Here is a 23,763-nt window from a genome sequence, read left to right as displayed (position 1 = left end):
TACAGTGCTTAAACAGGATTGAGTTATAGCCTGAGGCTTCGACTTGTCATGGAAGACGGGTGACACTCCCGCTGTAACTGCAGGAATTATTCCATGTATTTCATGGAAGTTTTCCCCGAGTTCAAGGTGCTCACTGACATGTATGAAGTTTACTCTCAGGTGCCATCCTCAGCTACGTGGCCTCTCCACCCCTCGGTGCTGTCAGTGGAATACCCTGCAGGAAGCCATGGTTTTGAACAGAAATTCCCTTCAGAAAGATTTATTCAATTCCACCTGTACAAGTCTCCTTCAGCTCTTGGCTTCAGTGCCTCCCTTTGCCCTAAGTGGCTGAATATCCCATTAGTTCATCTTTCCTTTTGTGTCTGATGCTGTGCCTGGAGTCCCTTTTCCATCTCACCTTCTGACCTCTCACTAGGATCTCCAGCTGCATTATTTTCCACTGATTTAAATGTTATACACTGTATTCATTTAGCAAACATTCGTGCATAAATGCATTTTTCAAGTGGAGCCACAGGAAACATTGGGAAATGTTTTCCATAAAGTAATTAAAAGAGAGATTGGTAAGAGATAAATGTTTCCTTAAACAGTGGTGCTGACAGAAAAGGTGTAGAGGTCACATAGAGAAATTGGAGACAAAATTTAGTTTTAAAAGGTTCCTGTATTGATTTGGAGGCATTATTTAAATAATGGAAGAAGGGCATAACGTTGAAGTATTTCTCTATATAACCCCTATTCACATTTCACAGACTTTGGATGGATAGGTTGGCCTATTGAAATTTGCTAAATCTTATAAGTTTTGACAAAACAAAGTAATTTCATTCTCTTTTGGATTAGCATGCCAATAACACGAAACTAAATATTTTTTAAGCTTTTCTGACCATCCAAAAATGGGGAAAAAAACACTTATTTTGGACATATTGTCTTAACATGTTGGCATCCTATTCCTTTCCAAAAGTTGGAAACAATGGCCTTAATTTTCCTCAGTAATGAGATACTTAAGAAAAAAAAATGAAAGGAATATTTGTGCATTCCTTATCAGAAATAAGGACTTGTAAAAGGTGTATCTGCAGTTTATTCTATTTGGGTTTGTTTTTTTACTGTTTTTCTATTCTGAAATTTAGAAGACAATAATCTGACATTCATCATAGCGAGGAGAGGCAAACTGCTACCTGGTAATGTTATTGGTGTGTAAGCAAATATTTGCTAAATGTCCTGTTTGAAATGTCTCTCATACTGATTTATTGCAGGTTTAGTAGTTTCAGCAGTGCTTTGAAGCATTTGAGACAGGAAACTAAACCTGATTAATTGTAATGTGTTGTGTGGTGGGATGACAATAAGTATCTTTAATTATTTTATTTATGTATTGGTGTACTCTGCATATAACAGGGAAGTCTTCACAGTGATGTTGATGGTCTGTTAAGTAGAAAATATTTTTTAGAATTTTATGTGAAAACAGAACTCAGGTTTCTTTTATTCTCTTCTAGATAAGTTTCATGAAAAAAGGCACAGTTCTTGTAGAACTTGGGCTGGACAAAGTATTTTTTTGTGTTTTGGGTTAGTTGTTTATTAAATTTTATTTACAGTACAGAGAGTTTTGTAACACTTCTAGTCACTAGTTAAAAGCAAGTAAAATGGAGATGAATTTAGCTAGTTACAAGGTTTTTTCAAGTTAAATAGTCTAATTAAAAGTTAACACTTATTTATACTTTTGCCTCAATAACTAAACACTTGTGATTCACACTGTAGTACTAATTATTTAGCCAAAAAACACTACTTGAAAGAATGAAGAAGGAACAAGAAGGAAGAAAGAGGCAATGCTTATGAATGTCTATTTTGTCCTATATTTCTTACTATATTCCAGAACTCTAAATTCAAAACCTTTCACCATGTGAAATTACACACTTCTATTCTAACTGCACACCAGTGATTTTAACTCTTACTTAAATTTGGAAGCTTTTTCCCAGGCCTTAAGTCAAAAGTAGAGTTTCCTTGGGGGTTGTGTTAGAAAGCCCAGAAAGTTCAAAATTCCCAGGTTTTTGGGTTCCAACACCAATGGCCATCCAAGTCTGTTTAATTCCAAGTCTGATTCTTGATTTTAATCAACGAATTTTTTAAGGCATTGGGGCTGAGTGTGTCTTATGCTGGGAAAGGATTGTTTGTTTGTGCATCTGCAAAATGTTATTTCTTGTCTGTTTCCCAGGATATTGTTTATTTTTTTTTTTTTAATTATCACAAACAAAGCAAATGTGCTCATCTACAGAATGCAGTGCATTTTTTTAATTTTGTTCCAAGAATTTCTTTTTTCTCTGTCACGTAGGCATTCTCAGTCAGTCACAATTAAGATTCTAAGACAGATTTTCTTGCTGGAAATACTTCATCTAGATTCCTGAAGCCATTTTTGCCATGAAAAAGGGATTTCTTCCTCCATTGTCTTCTACACAAATGGCCTGAGTTTCTTTATACACAATATTCCCATATTTTCTTTCTCTTTTTTCACTCTGAAGCTCTCACATTTTTCTGCACTGTGACAATGACACGTGTGAATTGGCATGCTGAAAATATTTTCCCTTTTAATATCAGGCCATAATCCCTTTGTTTACAAAGCAGCTCAGACACTAGGATTGGGAAAAAAAAGAAAAAAAAAAGAAACCAAATATAAAAACAAAAACCACAGAGGAAGAGATATAGGAACTGTTGATAATAGTTCTTGGGAATGAGTAAATTTTTGTAGCATGTCCATCCTCACTGTGCTCCCCTGATGAGGCTGGGAGAATGCAAACCTGGACATTTCATTTCTTGGCCTAAGAGAGCAAGTGTGAGGTCTTTTAGTGTTTTCAGGGGCTGATGGGATTTGAAACAAGAATATTGATGAAAAGGAAGACCTGGAGGACAGCTCTGATTCCTTCTATTCCTTTGCCCTTTAATTTCCCAGGAACTTCAGAGGCAAGAAAGAACAAGATTAACTATTTGCAGTTGTGCTGCACCAAAACCTGTATTTTATTACAAATGAGTAACATTGAGAAAACCGTGCTAATAAATATAATTTTTCATGTCCATAGGGCCCTAGCTGGGTGAGAGAAAGAGGAGGAAAAGCAAACAGCTCAGTGTTGGTAGAAGAGGGAAAACACGAGACAGTTCCTTTCCCTCCACTGTTCTAAGAGGATTTCTGGATGTTTTCTTGCCTCTTAAAAGTCTGGAATGGAGGGACAAGAGAAGTGCAGCTGATCATTTAAAGCATTGTTGCTTTCAGTTTCAAAGCTCTTGCAGAATGTTTGTTTACCACTTAAAAGAGACTTCAAGCCTTGTTTGAAGTGTTTGACATGCTGACTGAAAGTAGTGGCTCACTTGGCCGAGTGGGTTTTGTTGGTTGTGTATCAGCACAGAAGTTTTTGGGCTGGCACCTCTGGTGTTCTGCAAATGGAGTTTTCAGTCCAATCAAGCCTGGCAGTAGTCAGCAGTTTTCTCTATGGAACTGGCAAATAAACCCTAATGGATGTTAGGGAGCATATAAACTTTGCTAACCTGAAATATTTCACTGCCCTTCACTGTATTTGTGCTGTCATAATGTGTGTGTTCTTTTATTTTTGGGGACAGCACTGGAGAAAGCAGTGTGGGGGCAAGAGAGCAAAATCTGGCTCAGTCTCTGTCTGGGGTAACACTTAAGGGTGGTGGTTCTGCAGTGGAAGTGGGGTTCTTTTTCTTTTTGGGGCAAAGAAGCTTTTGCTTCTTTGTTTTTTAGCTCTCCAGTGACCCAGAAACTGGTGCTCAGTGAAGAGCTACACACAGCCATGGAGTCCCTGAAAATAAGAAAAACGTACAGTGGTGACCTGATGAAGCAATCCTGAGATTGCAGCGTATTTTCCTTATTTTCACACTGCCCAGAGAAGCTTCCCTGTTTTCCCAGTGAAATCGGAAAGCATTCTAAGCCAATCTGGAGCCACTGGTTTGCATTCAGCTGGTTCCTGAAAGGTTCAGGCCAAAGCTCAAGCAGGATGTAAAGTTCAGTGTGCAGGTGACAGGCTCCCTGTGAGCATGTGACTGTCTGGAATGTATGCTGTCAACATTCTGGCTGATAAGATGCAGAGAATTCAGACAATCACCTCTTAATCAGGAAGAATGACTAACAGAAATCAAGACACCTTTTCGTGAAATCCAGCACGAGTGACAAGGCAGAAGTAAGGTACGTTGTCATTTTTAATACTTCTAAAAGGAGAAATGGATACTATCCTAAATGCTGATGCTACACTGGGGCACTAGGAAGTTTAGAAACACAGTTTTCCTGTCGTTTTTAAAATTAAAAGCACAATTATTAGCTGATAAAAGTCTGGTGGAGTGTTTTGAGAGAGGTATTTGTATTTCCTTCTTCCCTGAATAAGACTGAGATGGGAATCTCAGAGCCAGTGTTTTGAAATGGATGAAATGTGGAACCTAAGGCACCATCGTGGTGGTACTGTGGGATCTGCAATGCTGTGAGATAAAGTTTGATGAATTTGCTAACCTCCACAATTAGATAACAAGTTTTTTTGAGGAAAAAAGTGCCTTGTACTGTTGGGCATTCATGTCTAATGTCAAGACAGCCCCCATTCAGTCTCCAGCTTGTCAGCCCTGATGGAGACTGTCATGCACAGGGAAATGTAATCTATTAAGTTGTGGCTTTTTTAATGCACTCTTGATGGTGTATTAAGATTTTTTCCAGATAGTATGAGCTATTCGAGAAATAACTGCTCTTATCCACTTTTAGACAGCATAAAATATCTATATTCTATGCTCAGGGCAACCCAAGTGAGATCTGACTTGTAGAATTGCTTTTGGAAATGGACAGTTCTTTTCTCCTCACATTTACTGGTGATTTTAGGTATCCCAGTACCTTTAAAAGACTTGTAGCACTGACTTGCTAAAAGTTGTCATGTTTTTCTTGTCATGTGACTTTAAGCATAATAAATATATGAAGGGAACTGAAAGTCTGGGTTTATATCCTTCCCTCTTACTTTGTGTTGTGGGAGGTTCTCAGAAGAGCTCCATCAGGTCAAAGGGACCAAGAATGGTTAAAATATTAAAAACCCAGATCCCCTTGAAGAAATTTTGTCACGTATCTGTGACTTCCCCCTCTGGAATGTGGGCAGGTCCCTGTAGGAAAGGCTTTACACAGCTGCAGACTTTGAGTCCTTTGTGTATAACGTTAATACCACGGGCAGCTTGGACACTGGCTCTTCCTATCTGCTGCTTTCCTGCTCCCTAAGCCCAGGGAGGACCTGAAGGCAGTGAGGAGATAAGCAAATGTTCTGGGATGGTCACAAAGATTCCGTGGGGGCAGCTGCCTTTGGGTCTGGAGAGGCATTGCCCAAGCAGCTGTCCTGCTGTGTGTCACCATCAGCTGCCTGGTTTAAGGCCAAAGCCACTTTGAACTAGGGGGAAAAACAGCACTGGAAGCTGGAGCTTATTGGGAAAAGTTAGAAGTTATGGATAAGTGCTGTGTGGAGGCACTAGAGGACACCACGATAGCAGGCAACACTTTAAATTCCCTTCTTGCCAGAGCGTTGCGTTGCACGCACGTTTATCTCGGTGTTGCAAGTTTGAAAAGTTGCTATGCTGTGAGATTTCAGCTTCAGCAGGAGCAGAAAAACATCTTGGAATGGTATCATCATCTTCTGCTGGGCTGGAAAATCGCCTCTTTGGCAACAGCAGTGTTTATGGGATCATTATCTTATTCACAGGATCGTCCTTGAATTCCTCCCCTTTTATAATGTCTTTTGAGAGGACAGGCAAGTAATTCAAAGAGCAGAGCTTATATTTAGGTTTAGTCTGAGCCTGAAATAAATTGAGAAGGCTGAGTAGTGTTACAATAAACAGGGAGTAGAACAGAGACAGGAAATAGGGGGTCTTTGGTAATGAGTTCCAGCCACTCTTGAAACAGAAAGCCAGAGAAAGCATTACTTGAGAATAGTTTCTCAGTGACAGCTTAATAATTTTTAGCTTGTTATTCAGCATTAAAGGGGAACAGTTCCTGCAGATTTATGCTGTTCTTGAAAGATCCTTTTTTAAAGATCATTCAGCAAGTTATCTTTTTAATGTTTTTAGGGTTGCATTGTTCTTGCTGCTAGCCGATCTGCTGTTTAAAAAAGCCAGATGTTTGGGGGGGAGCCTGAAGTTTATACAGTTGCCTGTTATATACACATCTGTGAGAAGCCTTTGGGATAAGACTGTGGCACAGGGGCAGAGGATTCAACTTAAAATATGACCAGGCATTGAAGATTTCAGAAGTTGAGGGTTGAAAGGGGAAGAAATCACAACTACATCCTGTAGAACAAAGCAGAGCCTTTGCTTCCAAAAGTTTCTTTTAACCCTGGGAATGTGACTGCTGAGATGGGCCCGAAGCATGGATGGTGAGATTGATATTTACAAGCACTTCACGTGGCTAAAGAGGGTGAGTGATCTGCTGGGCTTTCTTTTCTCTTTCTAAATGCACATTTAGCAAAATCTCAGTGAGAATTCTCTGTTTTGCAAAAGGAAAGTGCCTCATCCAGTGCCTCAGACTTGAAATGGTGTGAGTTCCTTCATGAGAAGTGAATTAAAGACGTGCCTTGGTGGAGGAGGAGGAGGCTTAGGGAGGGGGGGGGGGAGAAAATCAGCTGTCTTTGTCTTTAAAAATGAACCTCTAGGATCAAACTTTGAGCAAATGGCAATAGATTCTGGCAAGTGCTTGTGCCTCCCGGGGCTCGCAGTGCAACACAACAAATCCTGCATGGTAAAGTATAGCAAAGGCAAGGAGAGGCTCCTGTTTGCCATGCTGTGCTCCAAAGGGAAAACTTTCCTGCACCAGCTCTTCCCTTAAGTGATTCTTCATCGGGGTAACTGCATGAGACCTTTCGGGATGCCTTTGTCTCGGGTAAAAATGGTGCTGGTTTTCTTCTGTGCCTGTTACTCTGCTGAAAAGATGGGGTTTTTTTAAAAGGCAGGGCTGGCTGTTCATTTTGTTAGTTTTGTTGATTAGCTGCCCAGACATAGATTAACTGCATGAGATTGTTTATGCCTTCCTTTTTTTTAAAAAAAAAAAAAAAAAAAAAAAGGTTTGTGCAGTTCTCTCATGATCTTGAAAAAATCGCTTTGTTTCTGTCAGCTTTTAGATTTTATGTTCTCAGTATTTATTTTTCAGTGTTAGAAAAATCCATGAATGGGACGTGACTAGATCCATCGGAATAGATCCCTGTTTTTTAAATTAGAATATGGATTTAGTTGTGTTACAAAAGAAGCACATTCTCTCCTTATTCTTTTAAAATCTCTTTTAGCTTGTGTGTGCTTTTCCTGCACATTCTTGCCTGTCTATATGTATACACACATGAATACATATGCAAATGCTTTCTTGGGTTTTACTAGCTGTGTAAACATAAAATATCTGTCAATTCTAAAGTGAAATGCAATTAGGAACATTTATTTCGGGTACTTTCTTGAATAAGTGTAAAATATTAGTGATGTGTCAGTCTTTAATAAGAGCTTGAGAATCCTGAAGTTAATTTACCAGATATTTGCATCAGACTCTGGAAACTTTCACATTTCTGGAGTGTGTGTGTGTGGAGGGGATTAAATGGGAAGTGAGTGGATAGTGAAGAGGCAACAGGAAGTAGCTGCTGGTAACATTATACTATTAGTTTAACCTGTGCTCTGTGCAGTGAGAGCTAATTACCTCTTTAAAATAGTACATCATCAGCTCACATATTAATTTGCTATTTAAATGAGGTTATGGATACGGCATGTCTGCCACTCCTGCTTCCAGAAGTTTCATTTTTGTAAAGTCAGGCTTGCTAACAAAAAGGTTAATAAGGTTTGCTGCCATCAGCTCGTGGACTGTGTTCAGAAAGGACACGGTGTTCAAATGCAGCACGAGATTTTGCAGGAATTAATAATGCTCCTGCTGCAGTTGCATGTAATTCCCTTTGTGTCAGGTACATAAATGAAAATGTCAGTACTGCTGCTTTTCCTTGAGCTCTTTAGAGGGGTGAGCACACGTGGGGGAAGGGGTCTCGCATTGAAAGTGATCTTGCATTGTTCCCAGGAGAACTTCAGCAGTCTGCTCCCAAATTCCTTTGACAAGTGATTTAGAAACCAAAAAAGTTGAAACAATCTAAGTTGCTTGATCAATTCTCCCAGTGACTCACATCTGGCACTGACTGTTACAGCACATAAAGATTTCAGTTCCTGCAATCACAAACTGCTGCTCCTTGGCTGATAATAAAATCACGAGTTGCTTTCAGAGTAACACATGGCATTTTAGCAGAGAATAACTGAACAGACTTCCATAAAGCCTTGCTGAAGTATGCCAGAGCTGGCTCCAATTTCATCATTAGCAGAAAGCACTTCAGAGACCCAGATGGGTTTGGATGTAGCAGGGGTTGGCTGGGCTGGATTTGTTTGGTATCTGTGGCTTGGACTGGGTTAGGGCAGCAAACAAAACCAAAAATCACGAGATCCAGGCAGGCAAAACAACAGAAACTACTGCTATTTTCAGATGCTTAGAATGAGGGGTCTGATTTAAGCAGAAGGCTTGTAACATAAATGTGTACAGTGGCATCTTGCAACAGCAGCAGGGGGAAAAAAAAGCACTATTAAAAAAAAAGGCACCAGAAAAGCACTATTTAGATCAAACTGAAATAATCTGTCACCACATCTCAGCTCTTTTTGCATTGGACTTTACTGGTGTCAGCATGACCTGTGGAAATGCTGGGCCAAGAATGGCCAGAGGGATGGACAGAGCCAAGGAGGGAGGACAGGGAGAATTCCTTGTGTATAAATATTGTGCTTTTAAATTCACAGCTCGGGCAGCAACACAATCCTAAAGCAGTGGTGGGCAATTTGGGGGAAGTGTTTTTGCAGATAATTAATTCTGGGTTCTTTCACAGGGCCCGAGTGTGGATCTGTTAAAGGTTTCTGCTGCAAACTAAGGGACCTGAGATACCCCCACCACCTGAAAGTGTCTCATTTTTAACAAATGTGCTTTTATTCTCCCAAGGGATTTAGGAGAGGGTTCACATACAATTCTGTGTCATCCTGCTGCTTTATTCTTATCTTTCCACTCACTCTTAATTGGAAGGTACCATTCCAAATAAAAACAGTACTACCCACATTTTGGTACATAGACATGTACTTATAGCCCAAAATGATTAGTATAAATGCTAATATTCACTGCAAACAGTGCAGCACAGAGCTGGTGGCTGGCCTGAAATTGGTGTGCATTGGTTTTATGCCTACCTTTTTTTCTGGAGGAGATCCTTAACCTGTACCAGTAAGAGGTGGAGTGATCAAACCCATGATGTAACCATTAAATTCAAGATATTGAAGATGAATCTTATGGCTTCTGTAAGGATAGTTTTTTTTAAGACATGTAACTGTCTGGAGGAAAAAAATAAGTGCTAGTTTTCAGAAAAAATATCCAGATGAAATAAAAATAGTTGTGTAAAATTCATTTGTTTTAAGGGCTACCAAAATTTGCCTAGCTCTTAATTTCAGACTATGCACTGTCAGCTTTTTTCAAGTGACTGCTACTTTCATTTAACCAACCAGTAACAATGGCAAATAAAAAATCCTCCTGTTGATTTACTAATTGCCTTCAGATGAAAGATGCAAGAATTACAAATCCAGAAATTGTGTTCCAGCCTCCTCCTCCTCTCAGGCATCTGAGGGAATGCACATTTATTGAGATGGGTGTGTATCTGAGGCAGCCCTAGTGTGCCAAGAGATTCAATTTGTATTGTATCCATAGTCAGATGCAAATAAAAATATTTACAGTGTAGGCTGCTCACTCATCACTCATTATAATACAACTCCTTGTGACTCAGAACATAATTCCAGTGACCAGCAAGAGTACTGCAGAGGTGCAAAGACCACTTCTAAATATTGTCAGCTCAGGCTGGGGAGAGTCTGCAGTGTGCATTTTCTGGTGTTGGACTGCAGTACTGAGGTTTGCTAGTTTGTGGTAAAGCTGACTGGCTGGACTCTGCTGGCCAAACTCCTCGTTTTCAGCTTCTAAACTGCAGCAAAAGGCAATACATCCATCATGTCCCTAATCTTGCCCATTAATACAAGTATTGTGGTTGCCACAGGCATCCAATTCAATTATCAGTGGAGCTGGAGGTGGTTGCTGTGGCTGAGGAGGAGAGCAGGGTTGTGACATGATCTGTCTCCTCACAGAGGAGGGTGACTTGTTGAAAAAGCTCACAAATCACCACATTAACCGACTGCCAGGTTTCTTTTCCCAGCTCCTCCTTGCTGCACAGCTCAGGGTGAGATCCATGGGGTTTGTGACAAATTTCTGAGTCACAGCTTGCTGGCCAAGTTCAGAAGTTGGTGGGGTTAGGATTAAAATTAGCTGTGTTGGAGATTCTTGGTGCTGAAAAGGCACACTTCAACTGAGCAACATTTACTTTGATACTTTTGCTGATAATCCTCATTTTAAATCAAAGCTATTGAATTGTTCTCCAATGGCTGATTTTTTGTGTGTGTGTCACATAAGGAAAATTTAAGCCCTTTTCTTGGAAGAGGACTCGGTAATGACTGGATCATGCAAGTGATTCTTAAGACACTTGGAACTTTCCAGCAGCTTTCCAATATTATGTTCATATTAAATCAGTGAGCATATTCCAAAGAGAGATTTGGAAAATAAAAATGAAGACGCTAAAGCAGGTGATGGAATGCTTTTTGAGCAAAAAAAAATGGAAAGGTTTCTTCTTTTCTTTCTCTGGAACTGGGAGTAACAGCTGATTTGGAGTTATTCCAGGAAACTTTTTATGTTAATATCTTTTGCTGTCTGCTGGGCAGTAAACTCTATCCAAAATCACTAAGGAGACTGTAATACAGGTGCTCCAAGAAATTGTTTTGCAGCTCCTGACATCCCCTGGGCTGGATATGTGCACTCTGAAAAGTGGATAAAACCTGGCTGGGTGTCCTGACACGGTGGATGGTGCCACTTCCAGCTGGGGATGATCCCCAATGGTGTTCCCAGGGATGAGTGTGGGACCCAATCCTGTTTGGGGTCTGTATTGATGTTCTGGACCCAATCCTGTTTGGTTGTATTGATGATCTGGACTCAATCCTGTTTGGGGTTTTTATTGATGGTCTGGATGAGGGGACCAAGTGCACACACAGCAAGAGCAAAGATAACACCGGGTTGGGTGGGAGTGTTGATCTGCTGGAGGGAGGGAGGCTCTGCAGAGGGATGTGCACAGGCTGGAGGGATGGGCTGAGGCCAAGAGTGTGAGGTTTAACAAAGCCAAGTTCTGGATCCTGTCCTTGGGTCACAACAACCCCATCCTTTGCTACAGGCTGGGGACAGAATGGCTGCACAGTGGCCAGGGAAAAGGACCTGGGGGTGCTGGTCAAGAGCTGCTGATCCTGAGCCAGCTGTGCCCAGGTGGGCAGTGACCCCTGGCCTGTATCAGCCATGGTGTGGCCAGCAGGAGCAGGGCAGGGACTGTCCCCTGTGCTGGGCACTGCTGGGGACACACCTCGAGTGCTGTGTCCAGTTCTGGGCCCCTCAGCTCAGGGAGGACATGGAGGGGCTGGAGCCAGCCCAGAGAAGGGCAATAAAACTTATAGAGGGTCTGGAGGAGCAGCTGAGGGAGCTGGGGTTGTTTATCCTGGAGAAAAGGAGGCTCAGGGGACACCTCATGGCTCTCCAGAACTGCCTGACAGGAGGAGGGAGCCAGGAAATTTGGGATGCTCTTCACTAAGGAGAGCCTGGACCAAAGGAGGCTCAGGGGACACCTCATCACTGTCCAGAACTGCCTGACAGGAGGGGGGAGCCAGGGGGGATCGGCCTCTTCTCATAGGAAACAGTGACAGGATGAGAGGACACGGCCTCCAGCTGTGCCAGGGGAGGCTCAGGTTGGACACCAGGAGGAATTTCCTCACTGAAAGGATTGTTCAGCACTGGAAGGGGCTGCCCAGGGAAATGGTGGAGACACCATCCCTAGAAGAGTTCAAAAAATGTGTAGATGTGGTTCTTGAGGACATGGTTTAATGGGGAAAATGGTGGTGGTGCTGGTTGGACTCAATCTCTTTTCCAGACATAAGAATTCTATGATTTCTGTAGGCAAAGTAGTTATGGCATGTAGTTGATTTTTTTATCTGCAGTGGTGCTGCCATCAGCATATTTTTAACTACCTTGCCTTAGCATATCTTTCCTTCTGCTTTGTTATCATGTGTTATCATAAACCTTTTTACATATTTTGTGCAATCTCTCATTCTTTCACTGTAAGAGGCATAGCTAGCATATTTGGCTTACAGTTTGTCGAGCCCAGGTAACAATTTTTGGTCTTTAATGCTGGATCTTCTGAAATAACAGCTCTAAAGGAAATCCTGCAGATTCAGGCTTTTAGACCTGTGTAGCCACATGACCAGTGTTTATTTATTAGAGCAGCTGTGGTCTGATGTGCTTGGTGCTATAGGTCCTGTATCCAGTTGCTGCTGGCACATGGGACATCTTGCCCAGTTTCTTCTCAGTCCTGACTCTCACAACTGCAGAATGCACTCCAGCCATCCACAGATGGCCTTGGCTCATGTTACACTGTTTTATCTTGTCTTTATACACGTCACAAAGAATTAATGAGTCTCAAACAACTGCTCTGCGTCAATCAGACACTTTTATTTAGCAGGTCAGTTTTCTGTCTGCTGTACCTTCCTGTGCTTATCTGAGGCCTTTCTGGCTGACCTCACACCTGCATATTTAGAGCCATTTCTGTGAGGTCTTGAACCTTAGTTGTGCTTATTATGTGGACAAAGATTTGTGACAAGAGTATATTTTGAGTAGAGTTAACACGCTCTTCCTTTGATGATGAATAAGTGAGGTGAGGTGAGGATTGAGCACCTGCACATTCTGTTTTCAGTGTTCCTGTTGACCCCTTAAAAAGGCACAAAACAAGTTATTGGATTTAGAGGTGATTCCAGTTACAGGCCTTGCATCTATGCTAAAGGACATGATTAAAGCATAAGAGCCAGATGTATTGAAGAGTATAAATGACAGAATGCAAGTCAGTGCAGACTTGCTCCAAGTTATACATTTGAGCAGAAACAAAGAGTAAAAGCAGAATGAAGGATGGGCTGGCAGCTGAATAAAAGCATTTTAAAGGGGTCTGGAAGTTATGGGTCCTAGGCTAAAAATATATTAATTTTACTTTATGTTTAATATGGATAGAAATATAGCCCGAGAGTATGAGAAAAGGTTTTACCACTCAAATCAATTCCAAGTGGAGTCCTGTGTCTCCTCTTAGGCACTTGATTTCTAAAGTTGGCAAATAGCTGGTGAAGAGGAACCAAAAGAAAGCAACAAAACAAATCTTGAAAAATTAACCTATGAGAAAAAGACAGGAAAAACTCATATTTTCTTTCATAGCATGGAGAGGGACCTGCTCACTAGAGATGTAGAGATAATCTTCAAATATATAAAAAATCTCTGAAGTGAACTGAAGGACCTATTTTTTAATTTATGGTGGTATGATAACTATGAGGGTGAAGGGATGATTCAGATCAGGCATTAAGAGAAATGCTCTAATGATGGGCAGGTAAGAAGTAGATGGAGAAGCTGTGAGTTCCATCTCTGGAGGTCTTTAGAAGAAGACAAAACAAGAATATTGCCAATAATCATTGGCCCTAGGATGGAATAGTGAACCAGATGATCTCTTCAGGCATCTTTCATTGTGATTCTCTCAATTTTTTTCAAATTAATCAGAGACAAGGGTTCTCAGTTTCTCTCAGCTTGTAAAGGGGCCACACTTGTATCTAGTGCCACACTTACATCTAGTTCAGCACATCAAAAGTGTCTTTTGATTGTATAAAAATTTGATTTCTTGATTTGACTTAGTTAGCACCATGTTTATTTTCAGCATCTGTTTTACCTTTGGGCCTGTAGACCTCAGTATAGATCAAGAAGCCATAAATAGATTTAATTTTTATTTTTTTAAAAAAAAAGATCTGTTCACAATCATTCAGTTGGAAAAGAAAGGGCAGTTGGGCAGGAGGATTATAATTCTATTGGTGCAAGGAGCTATAAATGAGCAGTCAGCTGCAGTTGGAGGGAGCTCATGGGATTCCTTTGTTAGCTGCAAAGCCAGGCTGAGTGTTGTGTTCCCTGCCAGAAATGCAGTGCCTGCAGTGGAGCTGGGAAATCATCCCCTGGGGGCTCAGCTTTCCTTTGATGCTCTGAGCAAACAGCTCCACTCCCACAATGTTTCATGGGCAGGATGAACCTAGGACACTCTTCAAATTTCAATAAATCTGCAGATTTTTTTTTTAATTGTGGTGTTTCTATATGAAGTATTAAAATTCATGGGAAATGGGGCATAATAGTTAAGGACAGGCCATGTTTTAGAAGGTTTTGTTCCCTAGAGCCATTTAGAAATCCAGAAGTGATTGGGTGGGTAGAGTAGCTCCTGATAAGAATTTGATCATTTGAATAAATTTTTAATTACTAACAAAAAAATTCTAGTTTTCTTTCAGTAATTTCTAGGAATATTACATCCATAGCAATTTTTACCACTTGAAAGTAAATGCAGGATTCATTGACTTTGGCAAAAGACTGTGGAGACTAGATATTTCAAATTAAATGGGTTTTGTTTGGTAAGATGGTATTTCCATTGAAATTATAATTTTCTAGAAAATATCAGTCTGTTCATTTACTACTCTTGAATGCTGGAAATGAAAGATTATTCAAAATACAACTTTAAAAAAGGTACATTTTTAATATACATTAATTCTTCATGTACATTAAGTACAGGCACAATACATATGAAATAAATAGTTCTGGTCTATATGCACATTTTTTCATATTTTTTGTCTTGTAAAATCTGCTTAATGTACAAAACTTGTATTAACTGTTGCTTGAAGCTTTACCTGTAAAAATTCTCATAGCACTTTTCTTTCCTCCCAGTCCCAGGTGAACCATCATTCATCCAATAATGAAACTTATCAAGAAAGGTTGGCACGATTAGAAGGTGATAAAGAGTCCCTCATCCTGCAGGTATGTCCAAAAGATAGAGGAATATTTTCTGCAGAGTTGATATTCAGTGCACAAAAGCTCAAGTGGCAGAGTATTTTCTGTTAAACAAATGTTAGCAGGTCGCCAAAGGTAACTGATATTTAACCAGGAATTAATTTTTAATCTGCATAATCCCTCTAAATGGTGGGGTTACCTGGTAGAGGAGAGGGTGTAGCAGCAGTAAAACTGGGGGGATGACAAAGAGATTAAAAATAATTCTGTCCCAGGCCACTGCTGGGATGGTGGTTCTGTTTCTAGGTTTGCTAGGCCAATTATCTAGGTTCTGTGTGTCACTATTTTTAATGAACCAGAGGACTGGCAGGTGGAGAGAACTGGGATTTTTCCTGTTTATATGCTGTACCAAAATTGTTTACACACCGAAAAGCTTAAGGGGGAGGGAAATAGGAATAGAGAAAAACTGACAGTAAAATGCATGCCTAAGCTCTAGCAGGCTTCCTGCTTCTCAGTTTACCTTTTTCAAACAGATCCTGTGTCCCATGTAAGTTCTGCTGGAGAAAACACATGTTGCACAACTTTTAAAAAATATTTTTCTGTGTATTTTTGCTAGTACTAAACAGTACATTCCATGCTTTTTAAAATCTGGAGATTATTTAAATGGTGTTTGCATAGCCCTTCCCTTCATGCTTTCAAATGCATATTATAAGCACACATATTTATACCAAACAAAAGTGAAGAGTGTTGGGTAGGTGTTCTCCCTGCTTTCAGTCACAAGTTTCTGTAAACATGTCTTATCCTGTATGTTCTGCTCACACTTGTGTTCATCTGCTGAGCAGAACCCTCACTGCTGTTGTTAAATAAACAATAAATGTTTTGAGACACAAGCTTTGGCTTGGTTGGATTTTTTTTTTCTTTTTTCATTACTCTTAAACTAAGTTGCTATTACCAAATTTAGGAAAAAACCCACCTGACTGAAAAACAATCTTCTGGTTGGAATTTAAGTGTGTGCTAGATATTCCTTTTACAGCTGATATTTATTAGCTCATCTTTTATTGATCAAGTGGTTGTTAATGCTGAAAACTTGATTCTCTAGGTAACAGCAAACAACTTTCCACATTGTGCATTCATGTCTTGCATGCATGAGCAGCTCATGAGTGGAGAGGTGTACTGCTTTGAAAGCAAAACCAGAGAGAGACTTCAAGTCAGAAATACAAGTTAATAGGAAGAAAAGAGAAAAAATAAAATGCATGCAATAGTACAAAAGAAAACCACAGCCAGAGTGAGAATCCCAGCTGCCCCCGTCAGTCAGTCAGGGTTGGTGCAGTCCCATTCCATGGTGGCTGCATCCTCCTGCAGTGACAGATGTGGTTCTGCTGGAGCAGGGCTCCTGCACAAGGTGCAGTTTTCCTCCAAAGCTGCAGGGATGATGTGGAAGGGTCTGGTTTTCCTCTGGGATCCAGTGGGAAAAGGCTGCTCTGCTGTTCCAAATCTCCCCTTTGATCTGGGTAGGAAATGCTCGGCTCCTGCCCTGGCTGGAGCATCTCCCAATGGGATGATGGAATTTGATCAGCCCTGCCCTGGGACTGCATGGCCATGAACAGGAGAGATCTCCTGGAGGGAGGATGGGCTGTGGGCAAGATCAAGAACACTGCCCCAGCTGGGTGAACAGCTGGTTCATCAGCAGAGGATATCTCCACAGAGATCAGGATCACTGCCCCATTTTGTTTCAACAGATGGTGACAGAATACATACTTCTGGACACATCTTTACATTGTATCCCAGGACAAGAGGCCATTGGGAGCCAAATCCAGCTGTTCCCTGCAGAGCTGAGGCTGGAACTGGTGCCCTGTGAGGGGTCTCCTTTGTTCCCCCCATTTCTGTGTCCTGTGCATCAGCTTTTGAGGATCTAACAGGGCCAGTGCTGGTAAATCCCTGCAGAGTGCTCAGGATGTGCTTTCCCTCTCTTTGTCCTGCAGATTTTCAGTAACTATTTCTTCATCCACACAAACAGGCACCCAGGAATGCAGCCTAGCCATGTGCACAAAACAGGGTTTTATCACACGTTTTGGGACCTGCCTAGGGTTTGTCTTAGAAGGAATAGAGCGAAATCAGAACTAGAAAACGCATTTTACTCCCATCACTTCCACCCCCCCATCAAACCCAAAGGCTTAGTCAATATTTATGTATTTTCCTTTCCCACTGCACAGCATCGCTGTGGAACTGCAAAAACCCCAGGCAAATAAGATAGACTAAAACCTCAGCCTGGAGGATGAACATCAACAACAACAAGGATGCCAGGGTGGAGCTGGGCTTAGGACCCGGTTTACACCAGTTCTTCTGCCCAGGCAGTCAGATATGAGGAGCACAGGCAAGCCCCATGCTGAGGTCCCATGGCCCTAGGGATGCTGCTGGGTGTGACCTGTGGCAGGAAGGATGAGGAAGGAATGGGAGCAGCTCCTCTATTCTGTCTGGGTGTGACCTGTGGCAGGAAGGATGAGGAAGGAATGGGAGCAGCTCCTCTATTCTGTGGCTGATGCTGAACTGCACCAGTGGCTGGCCCATAGCTGTAATCTGGAGGGAATGTGGGGCTGGGAGCCCTCCAGTCTTGCCTCAGACTCTTAAGCCTTTCTAACACTTGACTTTTAGCTAAGTGTTCAATATCCCTCACTTTTACAGAAAATATATTGCCTACAGGCTGAGTCTTGCAGGTGTTGCACTCCTAAAATGGAATTGCCAGTGTAGCATGAACTGGGATTTCGTTCTGGGTGCAGCCTACAGGTTCCTTGAAGAGTGTGGCAGATGTGATCCTGGACAGAGGGCAAAATACGAGCTCCAAGTGGCTGCTGTGCCTCTCAGCCCAGCTGCTGGAACACCCAACACATGCTTCTAAAGCTGCTAAGCTTCCACTAAATTCCTTTGCAGGTCACATTTAACATCCAGAGTTTTCCTTCCAGGTTGCAGTGGTACTTAAACCTAACCTGATGCTCTAAATAAAGCTGGTTTTCTTTCTCTGGAACTTACATCATGTTGAAGGAGAGAATTCAGTTTGTTTCTTCATGCCTTCTGACCTCACATGGGGATTTTTGTGTATCATCCCTCATTTGATGGGAGCAAAGCAAAGCAGACAAGCAGCAGTTTTCCTTGCAGGGAGTTCTCCTGCCCAGCTTGGATGTGTCCCTCTGCCATTTGCCTCCACCCACTCCTTCCTATCACCTCTCATCCTGAGTTCAGCTGCACTCTAAGCTACAGCCAACTACTTAATGGAAAAAAAAAATTAAATAGTCTTTTTATTTTTCTTTCTTTTTTTTTCTGTGATTCTTTCCCAGGTATGCTTGACTTTGTGTCTGCAGGTAAAAGAAATACAGATCTCTCCCTGTGCAGCTTCCCTGAAGTGAACTCGATTGTTCATTGGGTTTTTAGACATGCTGCCTAGTGGATATATCTTAAATTTTCACTTCCACATGCTATACATTTTTATTTTGTTTTATTAATAAAGGTGTTGCAGAGTTGGATGTAAGAGCATATATAAGTTTTTGTTAATGCATTTCCTTCAAAGTGGAGTTTAAACACCTTAGGCTCCTATGTTTGTTTGTTTGTTTTAGATAATATTTTTCTAGAATAATCAAGGCTTTAATAGAACTAAATAGTCAAAATGAATGTATAGAGTGTATGTTCTTCTAAACATAAGAATTATCACTGGGTTTTTTCTATATATTTCTACTGTTTTCCTGGGTGCAGTTTTTCCTGCTTTGCAAGATTTGGGTTGAAGCTTCTGGGCTTTTTGATTGCACACTCACTTCTCTGTACCACCATTCCCACAGTTCTTTACCAGGATTGCTTATTTTTTCTTTTCCTGGGGTTCATTGTCTGTATCTCCCTGCATTTGCTTTCATGTTTTGGCTTGCCAAAGCCTGGGAATTTTTGTTGGAATAGAACTTTGGCACAGCTAAAACTTGCCTTTTACTCATGGCATTCTTTATAGCTATACACAGGTAAGCTGTCAATAAAGTTTTGCTCTTGTGAGAAGCAGTTGGTTGGGTTGGGAATGAACAGTTTTCCTACTTACCTGTTTTAGGGAGTGAAATGCCAGCAGAACCCGAAATGGCGATGCAGTCTCCAAAACCACCTAAAATATTTCCAGTATCCTCTGCTCTTGCTTGCTCCTTTCCAATTGTCCAGACTTTTGTATGAAGGGTCCCAGGCTTACCTATAGATAGCATTCCATCCCTTCATGAAATGCCCTTTCTTTTTTTATATCAAAACACAACAGTTGCAGGGGAGGGGAGATGAGAGGGCGGGGTTGGAGCAAAATAGAGGTAAGGCTGCAAAACTCTGTGTCTTGGTAGAGCAGGTTGCTGCAGTGCACAGGAATATTAAAGCATTGAGGGCTTTAAAAGGCAACTTCTTGTCAAAACGTGCATTTGGATGTTACATGCATAAGGTAATTGGAACTTATTTACAGTCAGTTCAGTAGCACTGTGCTTCTCCTCTCAAATTACAGGTGAGTGTTCTCACAGACCAGGTGGAAGCTCAAGGAGAGAAAATCCGGGACTTGGAAATCTGTCTGGAGGGGCATCAGTTGAAGCTGAATGCTACAGAAGAAATGCTCCAACAGGTAAAACTCTGGGCTGCAGAGCTTCCTGCACGACCTTCTGCAGCAGTGGGGTGAGCACACATGGTCAGCCTGTCTGCATGTGTGACTGCTTTTGGCAACGGGATAAAACAGGGAGAAAAAAAAAAAGCTTTTTTTATTGTTCTCCTACTGCTTTGCACTTTCTCCCCCCCCCCCCCCCCCCCCCCAATAAATGTTTCTTTGTTTTCCTGTTGCAGAAAAGTTTTACTGGCTGGTTGCATAATGCTGTACGTGGCAGCATGTGAAATGAATCTATTGTGTCTTATTTGAACTGTGCTTATTTGGACATGGCTGAGTAACTGGTTAGACAGGTTAAATGTATCTAATACATGGAAGAGTTATAGAATTAAGAAGTTTTATTTAAATGCCTTCTGTTTTCCTATGGCTTTGAAGTTGAACAAGCAGCAATTTGAAATGAATTACTGTATCAAGCTCTGTCCTAGAACTATTTTTGCTTAACTTCAGAGCTTCACCTTATTTTGATATAAGAAAATTAGTATATAAAGACATTTTTCCTTTATTTCAATCAACAGTTTCAGACTACGTGATTTAATTTGTGCTGTTTGATGTTCTATGTTGAGGGAGCAGAACAAATTATAAATTAAATACCTTGCAGAACTTGCAGGTCTGTTGATGCCAAAGTTCTTTCCCTGTGCAGTTTTCTGTTACAGATGCAGGTCATCCACTGTTAATGCAGTACATAGATACCAAAAATAGATTTGAAACTGTAAATAAGCCTCAAAAATCTAAGCCAGAAATGTTTAGGATAGATACTGTTCTCGATGAGTCTAGTTCTTCTCCCCACACAAATATTTTGTGTTATAAATTTGTTATTTTAGTCCATGTGAGATACACAAACCTTTTTAAGAACTGATCATAGCTTTAAATTATGGTAAGCATCCTTGTGCATATGTATGTAAATAGCAGCAGTTTCTATAAGATAAAATTGTATCCTAAACATTTTAAATTATAATTCCCAGTGGTTCTTGAAGAAAACCTTCCATCTCACACAGCCCAAAATGTTTCCAGCTGGGAAAGTCTGTATTCTGAGGGGGTGTCTTTAAAAATGCAAACAGTGAGTGCATGCAGTTTTCCAGTGAGATCTGAAGTGAAACTCAAAGAACAGTGATTATTTAAGTTGTGAAAATCTGTTTTCAGCCTCCAGGAAGGCATTCACAACAGAGTGCAGAGGCCTCCTGCTCCAGTATAAAGCTGGGCAGTTGTTCTGTGACTTCTGCTAAAACTGTTTATTCTTTCTCTGACTTAAATTTTTTTGCCCACATAGTCTTGTGAGGAAACTGAATTTAAGGCCTTATTTCCCAGAACACCGAGGCATCTGAAAATAGAATATAATATTGCATGAGCATTGCCATTTCAGTGAAAATGTTTGCATGTGCCTGTCTGGCATTAGGCACGGACACGAATTGCTTACAAAGCTGATCCTAAGGTGATAAACCACAAAAGGCTGTACCAAGGCTAAAGAGGCCAGAGAATCTCCAGATATGTCTAAAAAAAGAAAAAGCCTTAAATCTAAATTTTGGGATAACTTGGAGCAGCTGTAGTTGTTGCTTGTCCCAGCAGACTGTGGGATATGGGAAACCCAAGTTGGATCTCTCAGCAGTCAGAGAAGTTGTGCATTTGTTGTCTCAGCACAGGAGCCTATTTAATATCATTTGTTTTGAAGGTTCTCTTCTCAATTCATTTTGTTGTAAAGATTATCCCCTATAGGGGATGAGTTGAGATTTGGGGAGAAGAGAATGACCTGATCATGTGGTGATTATGACATTCATGTAAGATATGTGGCCAGTGGACTTTTCTGCAGATAATTTGTCAAAAGTCGAGTGAGTGTGGCCTCAGGGGCTTAAAGAGATGGATCAGTCAGGTTTTGAGGAGAGTTGGGTTCAGATCTCCTCATCCAGCTGCTGCTGCTGTCCTGCTCTTCAGAATGACTTCTGTTACCCTCTTAGGAAGGGCTGTAGTGTAAATTCAGGTTTATTTCATGGTTCTGCTTCCTTATTTACAATGTACTGAGCTCCACTGATTTTTACCTTTGTGAACTTAAGCCAGCTGCTTCCTCTAAGTGGAAAATGGAACAATAAAGATAAAGCCTTGTCTTTTTATTTTGAGAACTATAAGAAGAGTGACTCATCATTAATTCTGTGCAAAAAATGCTTCAATAAAAAAAAATTAGAAACTTTAAGATAACCTAATGATGGTAGCTGGAAGTTCCACAGCAGAAAGGGTGTCTAATGCTACCCTGCAAAGTAGTTTTTGCTGAATCTGTGCTAGTAGAGACTTGTCCTCTTTGGCAGGGTGGGGTTACTGGCAAAAAATCCTTCTGGCTTATGATTTATGCACAGTTGTTTTGAACCCTGCTACAAAGGGATCACGGAACCACTTCTGAAACAGCAACTGAAGTCAAAGTTACACAAATAACATAAAGTGGCTGTTCAGAATTTTGGGTGGGCATCCTGAATGTGGAGTAGCAGCAGCAGAGGAGAAGGTTGGGTTCTCCTTGCATCCTTCTCCCTCCTCCTGCCCGTGTTCCTTTGCAGCTGATTTGGGACTGTCATGCTCAGGTTGGGAAGGAAGGGATGGTTTTGTGATGGCTGAGTCAAACAGCTCACAGCAAAGGCCAAGGTGTGGCAAAAGGGCAATGCAGAGATGTGCTTTGACCTCACTGTTCATGGGAGCACTGCCAAGGAAAATCCAGCCCAGCAACATTTGGGCAATGAGAGGATCCTGTGTGAGAAACACAGAGGTGCCCTGGTGTGCACAGTTACACAGAATGTGATGCTTGTGGCATCAAACCCAATATTTTACTTTTGTAAGGACACTTCTTCCACCACCAGATTGTAATGAAGAAAAATATTTTTCTGCCTTGGTGTCTGTGCTTTCTTCCTTCAAAAGAAATGAAGCAGGCCTTTGCAAAACTCATGAAAGTCAATGGCAAAACTTTAATTCAGTCCTTAAGTCTAACTCAGGTTTGGGCCAAGAAGCAAGGTCATCCTTCATAGAAAATGCTAACAGAAAATTTTCTGGAGCATGACTGGAGCAAGACACACATTTAATGTCCTGGAATTACCTTCCAGTGGGGTGTCTGTCCTGCTACTGAATGTGTGAAGGCTGTGGAAGGGCTGGCCCGTGTGAAAAGCTACCTGACTTTCCCCTTAGCACATTGTAATGGAGATGTTTAGAAGCAAGGTTAAAAAACCTCCTAGAATTATCCTAAGAAAAAATTTATGCTGTGACAGTCCATTTCAACTGCTTTAAATTGTAAAGTTACAGCCAATTCTACAGAGCAATGATGTGTGTGTGTGTCTCTTGTTCTAAGTTTATTTGTGGCACTACTAAGTAAATGCCACAAATTTTTCTTCCAGATAATTTTAAGAATTTTATTTTTTTTTGGAGGAGAGAGGGCCTTGGGGGAATCTCCTCTCTACCTGCTGTAGAATTGGAAAGCAGAAGTAATTTTTGCTCTATTAAGTAGCTCTATAAACTGCCCCATAACAGAAGCACCAGCCATGCCTAATGTAAACACAGGAGTGCTGTGGAATCTGTGGTGTCAGATCAACAGCTGTGCCATGTCCATCTGAAAAATGAATATACACTTCTGCACACTCAGATTTCACCTCCACGGTGCCTTTGTGTGCATTTGTTGGTAATTATCATGAGTCATTCTAGTTTGTTGCCTCTTGACTACTCCAGAGCTGCACTTTATTTATTTAAGAAATCGTAATTTCCATGGAAGCTCTCTGGCATAAGGGACAGCAGTTTGCTTTGCCAAGGGCAGCTCTGGTCTGGGTGGCAGGGTCCTTCCTGTACCTGACCTGAACCAAATCCCACTCGTGGTCTGACCATGTCTTTGTGCCTTCCAAATGATTTCTGACATCGTCTAGGGGACTCTTGTTGGATAGTTTTGTTGTGTGAACACAATTGTGTCTTCAATCCAGTGAATTCTCTTGACAAGTACCAGGGACTTGGTGTCTTAAAAAAGTACACATAAAACCTGAAATGTTTGGGTGTAAACAGGAGTGGATCTCTGTTCTCGTGTCAGTTTATGGCCCACTTCTGTCTGGGTGCAGGACCCGGGGAAGGTGTGCCAGACCGTGGGGAACCTTTTAAAAAACTGGATTAAAAAAACGCAGAG

The 23,763-nt window shown here is 41.2% G+C and overlaps 1 protein-coding gene across 23 annotated transcripts in view; it reads left to right on the top strand.

Annotated features, from left to right (window-relative positions):
- PPFIBP2 (PPFIB scaffold protein 2) overlaps positions 1 to 23,763 on the top strand; it is a 90,852-nt gene that overhangs the window by 35,375 nt on the left and 31,714 nt on the right. For 16 of the 23 annotated variants that reach the window (XM_088175371.1, XM_088175352.1, XM_088175355.1 and 13 more), the window contains 2 exons: positions 14,915 to 15,004; positions 19,482 to 19,595. In XM_088175371.1, coding sequence (XP_088031497.1) covers positions 14,915 to 15,004; positions 19,482 to 19,595 — 204 coding nt within the window. The other 7 variants (XM_088175372.1, XM_088175368.1, XM_088175364.1 and 4 more) reach the window with 4 other exon arrangements.

This window comes from Sturnus vulgaris, chromosome 18, assembly GCF_052056855.1.
Source record: "Sturnus vulgaris isolate bStuVul1 chromosome 18, bStuVul1.hap1, whole genome shotgun sequence".
Classification (NCBI taxonomy): domain Eukaryota; kingdom Metazoa; phylum Chordata; class Aves; order Passeriformes; family Sturnidae; genus Sturnus; species Sturnus vulgaris.
Note: the sequence above shows the minus strand (reverse complement) of the source record. Positions and strands in the feature narration are given on the sequence as shown.